This window comes from Gadus chalcogrammus, chromosome 15 (assembly GCF_026213295.1).
Source record: "Gadus chalcogrammus isolate NIFS_2021 chromosome 15, NIFS_Gcha_1.0, whole genome shotgun sequence".
Classification (NCBI taxonomy): Eukaryota; Metazoa; Chordata; class Actinopteri; order Gadiformes; family Gadidae; genus Gadus; species Gadus chalcogrammus.
Genome location: NC_079426.1, coordinates 6,843,365 through 6,856,208, shown reverse-complemented (window position 1 = coordinate 6,856,208; position 12,844 = coordinate 6,843,365). Strand labels below are relative to the sequence as shown.

The 12,844-nt window shown below is 54.1% G+C and overlaps 2 protein-coding genes across 4 annotated transcripts in view; both read left to right on the top strand.

Moving 5' to 3' along the window:
- LOC130404520 (arginyl-tRNA--protein transferase 1) overlaps window positions 1-8,726 on the top strand; it is a 48,724-nt gene extending 39,998 nt beyond the window's left edge. The window contains exon 12 of one of the 3 annotated variants that reach the window (XM_056609304.1): window positions 8,410-8,726. In XM_056609304.1, coding sequence (XP_056465279.1) covers window positions 8,410-8,535 — 126 coding nt within the window. In that variant the 3' untranslated portion in view covers window positions 8,536-8,726. The remainder of the gene's footprint in view (window positions 1-8,409) is intronic. The other 2 variants (XM_056609306.1, XM_056609305.1) reach the window with 2 other exon arrangements.
- Window positions 8,727-12,403: 3,677 nt separating this feature from the next.
- LOC130404943 (fibroblast growth factor receptor 2-like) overlaps window positions 12,404-12,844 on the top strand; it is a 17,590-nt gene continuing 17,149 nt past the window's right edge. Inside the window, exon 1 of the mRNA XM_056609893.1 lies at window positions 12,404-12,515. Within this exon, the coding sequence (XP_056465868.1) occupies window positions 12,404-12,515 (112 nt within the window). The remainder of the gene's footprint in view (window positions 12,516-12,844) is intronic.

Below are 12,844 nucleotides of genomic sequence, written 5' to 3'. Positions count from 1 at the left end.
TGTGTGTGTGTGTGTGTGTGTGTGTGTGTGTGTGTGTGTGTGTGTGTGTGAGCGTAGATCTCCTGTAGTAGTAGTAGTAGTTCCTACATGTTGGCGTAGCGTCGTGCAGGCCCGGGCGCGGCGGCCTCCTCTCCTCCACGGCGGTCCTTCTGCTCTTACATCTTCTCTCTCAACAGCCCTAGATGGAGGCTTCGGTCGGACCGGGGAAGATGACGGATGGGAGGAGGGGAGGGGAGGGGAGGGGAGCTCTGGTCGGGAACGATGAACCCGTGGCCCGTGTGTACTCGGTAACATGTTGTTGTTTGACAGAGAGGAGGGATATGCAGTAGTCGCGGCATGAAGGGGTCTTATTGCGTTAATTGCCACATCCCGACGCCTAGACGCACCGAGTCATGACAGCCCTGGATGGCGGCGGGTAGAGTTACTGTGTTGACAGCGGCTTGTTCGTGTCGAGACCGGCTCCACCGTCGCCATGCATCCAGCCTTTTGATTTGTGATTTCTCTTGTAATGGAAGCAGTATTGAGTTAGGTCTCCTTGTTGATGTATTCCTGTTGCCTTCTACTCTAGCGTTTCCCACAGTACAGTACAACACCCTTCAAAGGAGATCAAACCAGATTGAGTTTTCAACCTTAAAAAAAAATCTTCTCGTGCCCCTTTACCCTGCCTCCTACCCCCTCTTTCTCTCTCTCTGGCTCTCCCCCCCCCCCCCCATCTCTCTCTGGCTCTCTCTCCCTCTCTGGCTCGGGCAAATTGGCGCATTTCTGACAGAAAGATCCTTGTTTGATTTAACTCAACAGGAGACCACCAACAGTGCAGCACTCAAGTAGAAACATTTGCTTAGCTCTTATTCTTTTTCCTTCTCCTGGACATCTCTTTCTGTTTCCCACTGTTTCCTTTCTCTCCGCTGTTGTTGTTCTTTCTGGTCACGGCTGTGTTTGTAAGAAATCATGAACAGCCCTCCTCGCCGTGGCAACCGCTGCCTGGTACCCCCTAGGACGAGTGCTGACAGGGTGAGGGCCACGGGGGGGTCAGAGCTCACCGGGGTCGGGTCATACGATTGAGTCGTCCTTATGAGTACTGGTGTGGCGGGGGTGATGGTTGGTGATGGGGAGGGTAGGGAGGTCAGGGGGGTGAAGGAGAGAGTTGTAGATGCGGTGTCAGGGCTGAGGGGATCCAGGGCCCTCTATCTGCCAGCCCGAGGTGTTTGCCTTCCCATTACCTTCAGCTCTATTTATTTTCAAACCTGCCACGGCCACACCGCCCCGCCTGAAAGGAGCAGTGTCTGAGGGGAGAGAGGAATGGGCGTGGGGCGGGGGGCGGGGGGGGGTGGTGGGGGAAGAAAAGCTTTCAAAGAGGCCCAACAGGCAGAATCAGTTAGACTCATGAATGCCGCTAGGCGTTTACTTAGAGCTGGGGTCCGGGGGGCTGCACATTGTTCGTCTTGCGAGAGCTGGCTGTTATTTCTTTTTTCATCTCCAGCAGCCGGGATTAGGGGGGTTCTGGTCTGTGGCCGGGGAAGCCGGACCTGGACGGCAACATGTGCGAGCTGTGGTCTGTGTCAGAGGAGCTCATAAAGGCCGGGGGAGATGGGGAGATAAAAGGACGGCGGGCGGCGAGTTGATGCCCATTAAAGCCCTGCCCTTGGACTGCCTCCCCCTCCCTCCTCCCCCCTCCTCCCCCCTCCTCACCCCTCCTTCTTCTCCCAGTTAGTTTTCTCTTCCTCTGTCTTGGGCGAAACGCGATCCTGTAAAAATATTTTCTCCTCATTAACCTGTCATCCTCTCGGAGCCCTGACGCATAGCCAGGTTGGGAGGGGAGCGAGCAGCAGAGCTGGGAGGAGGGCTTCGTCCGGGGGTGGGTGGGTGGGTGGGTGGGTGGGTGGGGGGGGGGGGGGGGGTTTGATTTGTAAGGGACTTTGTGGGCCTGGGGGGGAGGAAGAAGGATAAGGGGGTTGGAGGGAGAGCGACTGGCCTGGATGTTGTATTTATTTGAAGGTCGTCTCGTGGTAATGTGTCGAGGGGGGGGGGGAAAGACCCTGGCAGCTCCCAGGTGTGTCAACAGCGCTGGCCAATGGAAATGTCCCAAGAAACGCAGACCCCGGGTCTTGGGACATTTCCATTGGCCTATGTGTGTTTCAGTGTGTGCAAATACACATATTGTGCCCCCCATGATGGACAAAGTGTGTATGTGTGGGTGTTTGTGTGTATCAGGTTGTGTGTGTGTGTGTGTGTTTGTGTGTGTCATTTTGTGTGTGTATGGACGTATATGTATCAGTTTGTTTGGACGTGTCTTTCACCGACATGGTACCCCTGCCTCGAAGCGACGCTGTTCTCGTAGCGGACGCTATTTGTCTAGGTGTGTGTTTGTGTGCGTTTGCGCTGTTTACATGTGTCTATCAACAGTGTACCCTGCACCTCCTGCACCCCCCCCCATCTCCCCTGTGTTTTAAAAGGAGAGGTGTGTGTGTGTGTGTGTGTGTGTGTGTGTGTGTGTGTGTGTGTGTGTGTGTGTGCGTGTGTGAGAACGAGCGCTGGGACGTGGTGCTCAGGTCCCTGTGTTTATTGGTCTGCAGAGGGCCATGCACCGTCGTGACCCAGGGTCAGGGTCAGCCTCCCGGGTCACACTGGGCCTCTTTGTGCTGCCCTCTCTCCTTGTTTTAACACCGAGCACAGAATCCAACACAAGGTCACTCTGGGACAGGACTAGCCCCCAGGTTTGTCCGGTGAGGTCGAATGTCCACGCCCATCCCTCCACAGCGGAACTTGACCGGCGAGTAATCCTGCTGCTTCTCATTGCTTGTCTCACTAGCTCTTCGTTGAATAAAAGCCTGAGACCCTTCCCACAGTCCGTGCTTCCCCACGCCAGACGAAGGGACAGCCCCCAAGCCAGAGACAGCCCGCCAGCCAGGGAAGAAGTCGGTTCACAGTGTGAGCGAGCGCAACAAGCCAGTGAGCTCATGCTTCTCGGAGACCTCCCCTTGGATATGGGAGCCTCCGTGTCTAGGGCTGGAGTAGGTGTTGGGCCCACTGGCAGAGCACATCAAACATAATATATAGGTGCTCTCTCCTGAGGAGATTTCAGCTCTTCTGATACCGTTATCAAAGGAGACCTGTGGAGACGGGACGGTTGGAGAATCTGCAGCGAGTGGAAATCACAAAGACGCACGCACACACACACACACGCATGTACATACGCACATACACATAGTCACACACACAGATACATAAACGGTCACACGGACACAATCACACGGACACAGTCACACGGACACAGTCACACACACACACACACACACACACACACACACACACACACACACACACACACACACACACACACACACACACACACACACACACAGTCACACACACAGTCACACACACACACACACAATCACACAATCACATGCCTCTGGTTTTGCTGCGGGTCATTGGAGACGCTACTGGAGATCGGCAGCAGATGTGTGGTGTGTGGCAAGATGGCGGTTTTAGGTAAACCCTCTTCTCCATGACATATTGACAGCCATCCAACCTTGCCCCCCCCCACCACCACCAGCCCTCCCCCCCAGGACACACTCAAGTTAAACGTGCGGGAGGGGTGGGGTGGGGGGGTGCAACTCTGAGCCCCAAACCCTGCAGTGATGTCATCACCAAGCTGTGAGAGATCAACGCAGAGAATGTTTTGATCCCAGTTATAGCCACGGGGCAGGAAGAGGGCTCTGGGCCCGCGGTGGCTTACGCACGCACTGCTCGCTCACACACACGCACACCCTCACTCTCACTCACATACACTCTCATTTACACTCACACGTTCATTTACACTCTCAAGTACATTCTCAGCTACACTCAATCTCACACTCAATCTCATACTCTCACACACACCCGAAACATAGTCTCACACACACGCACACCCTACACGCACACACACACACACACACACGCACGCACACGTAGTCAGCCTACACACTCATTCTAAACATACTCTCTCACGAACTACACACACCGTCTCCCACACACACACAGATGCAGTAAGTGGAACAAGAAGTAAAATAATGGTGTCGGTTTTCATGAGGATTCCTGAGCTGCCGTGAGGCATGATATTTATGTGTCTTGATGAATTGCGTTTCATTTAGATAACGGGTATCTGCGTGGGCTGGTGCTACTGCTTCGCATTCAGAATGTGTGTTGTGTGCGCACACGCCTGATGGTGCGAGTGTAAAGATAATAACCGATCGTTTGGTGACGAGATGCTAAACCCGGCCTCCCCTGCACTTGAAGACTGAACGCCGACTGACTTGATGACGGTGTTATGCGGCCTGCATGTCAAAGCCGTGCGTGTTTATGTGCCTTGGGGAACAGGGCTGCGAAACTTCGGTCACATGTGATTTCAACATTTCTTCCTCAACGTTCGCTGCTGCACAGCCATTTGTTAATTCACTTGTGGAGCCAAGCTGGAGCACGACTTTACAGTAAGTCAGATGGGGAGGGTTCCCCCCTCTCTCTCTCTCCCTCCCCCCTCCTCCTCACCACTGTCTCTACACTTTTGATTGAACACAGCTCCTCTCCCCATCGTCCTCCTCCTCCCCCCCGTCTCCATCTCGCTCTCTGTCAGCATGGCTCCTTCCTCTGCTCTCTGTGGTTTCCTGCTCCCCGTATCAAACCCCCCCCCCCTCATCCCTCTCCCTATTGGCTCAGAGCCCCCTGCCTCAGCTGGCTCTCACCACGGCGCCTATCTCTTCCATCAGCGTCTCGGGGCCCGCCACGTTAAATACCGTCCCTGTGTTCATCTGTGTCTGATTGTCACGTCTGCTGGCTTGTTCCCTTTCTTTCTGACGCCATTCCTCCCTTCCCCCCCCCCCCTCTTTCACCCCCACACATGGAGGGCAGTAGAGCCCTCTCGCTGAAGGTTTTGCTTGAGTTTGATCTTCTCTTTCAGTCTTTCACTACATTAAAAGGAATAAGTGAAACTTTGTTTTAAATCTTTAATGTGTGGAGCCTGGCTCTGCTTTAACGTGACTCATGGGCATCTTAACACTCCAGTATTTCAGCTGCACCCCACATTTTTCAGGGGGCCCCCAGGATTCTAGGCACCCTGGTGCTGATCGTAGACAAGCGCACGCACACAAACGTGTACATTGCGTCTTATCGCCGGACCCCGCTTCCTGTACTGGCAGAACCCCTTACTCTTCTCCCGCTCACACATGTGGTTCTTTTGGCAGCTTTTGTATATTTCGAAATCTGAATTGGTACACACATCCTACTTTATAATCAATCGTTTTTTTTATATATATAGATATGTATAAGGGATTCTAGGCACCCTGGTGCTGATCGTAGACAAGCGCACGCACACAAACGTGTACATTGCGTCTTATCGCCGGACCCCGCTTCCTGTACTGGCAGAACCCCTTACTCTGTCGTTTCCTGTGCCCTCATTGCCTTCCCTTCCAGCTCCGAGCAGAGCTGCAGTCGACTCTAATGGAGAGACTGTGTCACTGCTAGTCGTTTAGACAAAAGGCTGCAGTACCCCTCCGTGGGCTCCTCGTTCCAGGAAACAATCACTGGTTTCCCTGTTGATGGGAGCCGCTGCTGCCACGCTGAGGCAGAGGCTAATAGCGCCGGCGAACGGAAGCAAACAGGAAACATACAGGTTGAAGTGACTGCTGCTGCTGCTGCTGCTGCTGCTGCTGCTGTGAATTACTGGGCCTTCGGGCAGGGAGAGGGACAGACTGTGTTTGCCAGCTTTTTGTCTCCATTTCTTTCTCTTGCTCTCCCCGCTCCAGACCACTGAAAGATGTGTCCTTGCTCACGTTCAGCTCAGCCTCGTCTCTCTTGTCTTCCTCTGGGAGGTTTGTGGATTGGTGGCCTTGCTGTGACCCGCTCGAGTCTCTCATTGTGGTTGCAACAGTTTAACGCTCGGCAGTTCTCTCTGCAGCCGGCACCGGAAAATAACGGAAAATAGTGGATCTGTCACTCTCCCGACATGACGAGGACTCACAAGAATCTCCTTTATTGCCCTGCAAAGATCTCAGAAACTCTATAATACTGTATACCCGGGGAACAGCCCATGCAGGGATGGTTCTCATTATGGTAGTCGTGCATTTAGCAACACAGCTTGATCCTACATGTTCTCTATCAAAGTCCCCTGTCCCCCCTCTCCCATGTCCTCTGACTCCTCCCTCCTCTCTCCTCTGTCCCCTCTTCCCTCGCCCTCCTCTCCTCTCTCCTCTCCCCTCTCCCCTCCGTGTTCCTTGCCCATAGAGGGCTGATGGAACCGGCCGCATCGCGCGGAGGTGGCACCACTATCAGTGGATTGCAGAACTCGTGAGCAGAGTCGGTCCGACAGACTTGTGCAGACAAGGCTTTATTGCTCGTGGAATCCCGAGCACACTGCGTCGGGAACAGAGTGGAGGAAGGGGGGGAGGGATGCACGTTTGTCTGCTGGCGCCGCGGAGCCACAGGCATTCTTTCCATGCACCCATCTCTTGACGGCAGCACTTAAAGGGTCCCGGCTCCGGTGTTCGTCATACCCTCCATTCCTGGGCGGAGAGGTCCGTGTCTTCATTCCACTGACCCCTGCTCAGCTAGCCCGTCTTTCCTCCTGCACCGTTTGCTCATGTAAACGGTTAACTGACTGCATCTGTACAGCCCTTTTCTAAACAGTGGCCACTCGAAGCTCTTTACAATATTGCCCAACATTCCCCCTTTCATGCACACATCCACACACCGACGGCGGAGTCAACAATGCTGGGCGACAGCCAGCTCGTCGGGAGCAGTCAGGGTGAGGCGTCTTGCTCAGGGACACCTCGACACTCCGCCAGGAGTTGCTGGGCATCCAACTAGCAAACCTTCTGGCTACAAGACAACCCGCTCTACCTCCTGAGCCACCTGCTGCTCCCAAATGTGGAGGGGGTTTGGGTGCGGTGGTCGTCCCGGGGTCGCGGTCCTCTGTCGTTGACCCCCAAATTTTCACTCAACCCCTCGGGTTCGGCCGTCGTTCACGCTTCGGTTCCCCCCCCCCCCCTGGTAGCGGTGGGTCTGTGAAAGCAACCCGCGTAGTTTCCATGCTCCCTGACAGATCGTCTCTCTCTGCGGCCACCACAGCCTCCCTGTAGGATGTGGGTCTAGGTTTATTTTTTAATGTAGAACGTGTTGATATGCTCCATTTTATATTACAGAGGCATTTCAAGGTTTCGCGGGTTAAATGACATCCCTCTTTTTCACATTTTTGGTTCTGTAATAACAATATAATAAAATGGCGTTCCCGCACTTGACATGTGGGATTTAAACGGCAGATAATGCCTGATAATTATTACCTCGGGGGAGCGGGGGAGGATATTTTCAGAAGGATACTGTGGGATTTCTTCTGTGGTTTGGTGCAGCGCGAAGCTGGGAGTTTCTGTGTGTGTGTGTGTGTGTGTGTGTGTGTGTGTGTGTGTGTGTGTGTGTGTGTGTGTGTGTGTGTGTGTGTGTGTGTGTGTGTGTGTGTGTGTGTGTGTGTGTGTGTGTGTGTGTGTGTGTGCTGAGATAGTGCAGCAGGCCTGTTGGAGGCGCCTGCTTGTGTACAGTCTTATCGCCTTGTGTTTGTTTGGGAGTGTGTGACAGAACGAAGTGTTCTGCTCATTATTCTCCCGCTCACATATGTGGTTCTTTTGGCAGCTTTTGTATATTTCGAAATCTGAATTGGTACACACATCCTACTTTATAATCAATCGTTTTTTTTATATATATATAGATATGTATAAGGGACAATTACAATCGGAACGATAAAATCAAAAAGAAAGGCTAAAGTTGAACGTTTTCAAACTTTTGATTTCAATCTCTCTTTCCAATTTTTATTTGATTATATATTAAATGGGAACCAACTTCGCTTATTAATAAAACAAACGAGAGTACTGGCTCACACGCGTGTTATGAAGAAACATCCAGAGCAGTTGCACAGTGGTCCTTCATTGTTTTAGCCAATTTGATTTCTTTATTCGGGAATCGTATACTAGACTTTCTTCACAATAGCCTTAAAAGGTACTCTCCTTTATAAAAGACGAGAAGAGTGGCGACTCTCCTTTGAGTTCAAAGAAGACGAATCGACACATGTATCATGATGACCTGGTGGGATTCTTCTCTCTTGGGGCGGCATGTGGCTCAGGAGGTAGAGCGGTAACCCGAAGGTTGCTGGTTCGACCCCCGGCTCCTCCTAGCTGAGGGTCGAGGTGTCCCTGATTGAGACAACCTCACCCTAACTGCTCCCGACGAGCTGGCCGTCGCCCTCCGTGGTTGTCTCCGCCGTCGTCGTGTGAATTTGCGAATGAATGGGTGAATGTTAGACAATATTGTAAAGCGCTTTGAGTGGCCACTGTTTCGAAAAGCGGGGTATATGCAGTCCATTTACCATTGCTCCTCTCCCCTCCCCAGGGAAAGTACCTGCCTGCTGACCTGCTGTGCCCGGAGACCTTCGTCTGGGTGCCCATCGAGCGCTGCACCGCCCGCCTGGAGAACGCCCGCTACGTCCGCTTCAACCAGGACCCCGACGCAGGTTAGCCAGCGCCCAACGGGCAGAGCGCCCCCGACCGCCTCCTACGGCGATTTGTGGTTCGCTCTCCAGTCCGTTACCCTGCATTTACTATCCCAGCCACAGCTCTCAGACTGTAGGCCCAACGTTAGATGTTCTTAAGGAGCTCTGAGTGGCCCGCTGGTGTGTGTGTGTGTGTGTCCGGGCTGGCGTCCAACACGGTAGGATTTAGTGGTGGATCTCAGACCAGCCGTATCTGATCTCCAGGAGGATCTCTGTAATGATGATGTGGTCTCCTCTCTCTCTCCCTGCAGTACGGTCAGAGGCAGAAGTTAATCCCCTGTCCTCATGAAAGGACCACGTTGTCAGAAGATGACTGATTACATGAGCCACATGGCCGCATGCAGGGTTTAGACCAGGAGACGCCAGAGGGAGAGAGAGAGAGAGAGAGAGAAGGAGAGGGAGAGGGAGGGAGGGGGAGGGAGAGGGAGGGAGAGACGTGGTTAAGTGTACGTTTTAAAGGCTTGGAAAAAGGGTGGAGGGGAGATTCAAGGGTTGACTAGAGGATGATTGAAATTCTTTCTCACTGCGTGTGTAGCTAATCTGCACTCTGTAAACCCCACATAATAGGACTCTGTGTTCCTATATATTGGGCAGGAAATGCTTCTGTTGTGTGTTTATGTGTGACTGTGTACACCTATCTAAGCTCACACACACATGTGTATCTGTTTACTGGAACCTGAGCCATCAGGTGGGTGGAGGGGTCATGGGGGAGAGTGGCCATCTCCTTGTTTACATCAGTCTGCATCAATAGACACACACAATGGACAGGAGGTGTGTGTGATTCTCGCCGTAGGGTGGTGGATGACTATGTGTCAATGTACAAATATAAACACATTTCCTGTGAGACGGTAAGAACGGGCGTAATGCTGTGAAGAGACCGGAATGAGAGATTTCTGGGTAGATTAGGGTTGTGGTAAGTATGTGGTTGAGTGGGTGGAGGGGAAGGAGGCATATGGGGGGGGGGGGGGGGGGGGGTCACAAATGATGGAGGTCTGGTGTGAGAAGAAGAAAGAAAGGGAGAAATGGGGCCCAGTATTGTGACATACATAGTTCTACATAGAGAGAGAGAGAGAGAGAGAGAGAGAGAGAGAGAGAGAGAGAGAGAGAGAGAGAGAGAGAGAGAGAGAGAGAGAGAGAGAGAGAGAGAGAGAGAGAGAGAGAGAGAGAGAGAGAGAGAGAGAGAGAGAGAGAGAGAGAGAGAGAGAGAGAGAGAGAGAGAAGCCATTTATTCAAGCCTGTTTTTTTTCAATTTCCTGACATCATTTTGATGACTCACCAGTTGAACTGCAAGGGAAGGCATCACTCCAAAGCGTAGTCAAGGACAATTAGTAGGCTGTTGGTTATTGACATCATGGCCATTGTAGATGCTCTTAGGTCTGACCCTTACCCTGTCAGTCACATCACTATAACCTAAGTGTGTGTGTGTGCGTGTGTCCAGCCTGTTGCCGTTGGACCAGGCCTTAAAGCTGTCCCATGACAGCACATAGCAGTGAGCTAACCTAACATGATCATGGCTGTGTGTGAATCGGGGGGTGTGGGGGTACTGGGCCCGCCGCCGCCGCCCAAAATAACCTACGTCGCAGTTGATTGGTCGTTCAGTCACCGGGTCGATTTGCGGCTATGTCACCAGTAGACGAGGGGCTAAGTCCCACCGCAGATGCCAGCGTGTCTGCCGGTCCAACCATGACACAGTCGTACCACTGTTACCACCTCCTCACGAATTAGCTTCGGGCTCTGACCCGTGGCGCTGGCAGCCCGGCCCCGTGGGAGCCGCCGACTGGGGCCGGCCCCCGCTGCATGACGTAGCTGCTGTTCTGCGAGGAGGTTCTGCACACTCCTTTGCACGGTGACAGCCGGATAGCAACACACTCAGCCAGTAGCAGCCCTGCAGCTCTGAGCCCGCGGCCCCATGACGGAGCCGGAGAGCGGGACATTCCTCCGCCATGGGGACCCCACCCCGGAGCCAAGGCAAACAGTGGCGTTGGGCCGGTCTGAGGCGGATCTACGTGTGGTGGTGGCGGCCTGTGTTCGGTGGACACGGTTACCAGCATGCCTTGACCCCTGGACATCGTGGTGCATGAAAGGGAGGCATAAAGGAAGGGAAGAGCTTGGGGAGATGGAAGGGGACTGAAGGGGACCGACCCTGGAGCCAAGTCAAACAGGGGCGTTTGGCCGGTCTGAGGCGGTTCTACGTGTGTCGGTGGCAGACTAGGGAGGTCAGCTGGGCAGTGGTTAGGGGACACGGTACCAGCATGCCTTGACCCCTGAACATAGTAGAGCATTTACATTTAAGTGTTTTTGCCGATGCTTTGATCCAAAAGCGACTTGCCACCGTACATTCACACACCGATGGCGGAGTCAAACCATGCAGAGCGACAGCCAGCTCGTCAGGAGCAAATCAGGGTGAGGTGTCTTGCTCAGAGACACCTCGACACTCTCGCGAGGAGGAGCCGGGGATCGAACCAGCAACCTTCCGGTTTCCAGCCGACCCGCTCTACCTCCTGAGCGACTTCCGCCCATACTGCACGAAAGGAAGGGAACAGCCCAGGAGCCTCCGTGGGAAGGGGGAGCTGGAAGAGGGCCGGCGCCCCGATCGGGGGGGCCCTGGGGGGAGGGAGGGCGGACCCCGGGGTCGTCCTGGATGTGTTCGGCCCGTCGGTGAACCGGGTCACAGAGCGTAGCTAATGAGGTGCGAGGGGAGCGCTAATCTAACGTTTACACGACCCCTCCGGCGCGCACACACACACACACGTATTGATCGGCAAGCACAGCGCTCCCACGTCCCGGGACGCCCGCCCGCCCGCCATGACCTCATGGTCACACGCACACACGCGCACGCGCACGTAGCGTACGGCACGCACACACACGTAGCGTACAGCATGTGCACCGTCTCCCACACACTTTAGCACTTAGCTGTAATCTGTGTTTGCCTGACAGAGAGCTGGGGCATCGCCCTCTCAGCAGGATAAACACTTGTAAAAAAAGTGTGTGACACGAGTCGCCCCCTGAACCTTAAGTGCCTGGAGCAGGCGCCAACACACACTCAAATATACACAGTACACGCACACACACACGTCGTGCTTACAGTACTTTTTAACAATGCGTTTTTTTTTACCGCTTACAGATACACAAATAGTAAGTGTCTGTGGCACCAATCTCTGCGTCAGTGTGTGTGTGTGTGTGTGTGTGTGTGTGTGTGTGTGCGGCTGTGTGTGTGCCTGGGTACCGAAGCCAGTCTAAGTGGTGCCAAGCGTCGGGGTAGCGAGAGGCTGCGCTGGGGGAGAAGGGCCCCTCTATCTTAACAAGCCCCCGGTCTGACAGCACTCAGCCCCCCCCGCCTGGCCCTCCATGGGCCTTCCACCCTTCACTGCTCCGGCTCACTTTCCCTCTGCTTATCAGTCTGGCTGTCTGTCTGTCCATATGTCCAGCTCGCCCCCGCCGTCAGGGAGGGGAGGGGACATGGGGAGGTGTCTGCTTCCCTCAGATCCTCTGAGTGGACGGATGGACCCGCTTAGCTGCAGTCCTTTTAATAAAACACACATGTGGGTCTGGATTGTGTTGCCAGCTCTATCAGTGCCCCTCCCCCTATTTCACGAAAATATTAACAGTTAACAGTTGAAGACAATTTAGAGGATCAAGCAGGTAGTAAGTAACTATTTAAAGACATCAGAATTGCGTTTCTAGTAGTTGTCGTTGTAACATCTCAACATAGTCAAACTCCAGCCAGTCAAAGCCTGTTCTTAGCCCCGTGTAAAGTGTGCTTACATCGCACTCTTCAGCTGTGGAATCTGAGGTTCGGGGGGGTCAGTGTCCTACCAGAGGACTGTCCAACTAATGGGGTTCAACTCCTGGCCTCCGGTCCAAAGGGTGCGTGTCCCTGCCCCCGGTCGCCCCGGTCACCCTCCTCCTTTCACGGCCCGGCCCTTCGTCGCCCTCTCGACCTCGGGTCAGGGGAAGCGAGGCTCGTAGCGGGGCACTGACCCCACGGGCCGCCACCGACCCGCCTCGGCGCTGGAGGACGGGACGGGAAAGGGAACGGAGAGAGGGAGAGCGTGGCGGGGTTTCCCCTGGATGAACCCCCTTTTTAATCTGGCCCTGACCCCGCAACTTCTCTCTCTCTCTCTCTCTCTCTCTCTCTCTCTCCTCCCCCTCACCCCCTGACCTCTGAACCTTGAACCCCCAGAGAGCCAGGACCTTGGAGCGAGGTGTCACCGGACATCCGCTGGCTCCTTTCATGGGAGGGGGGGCTGGGGGCCGCTCAGAAGGAGGGGGGGA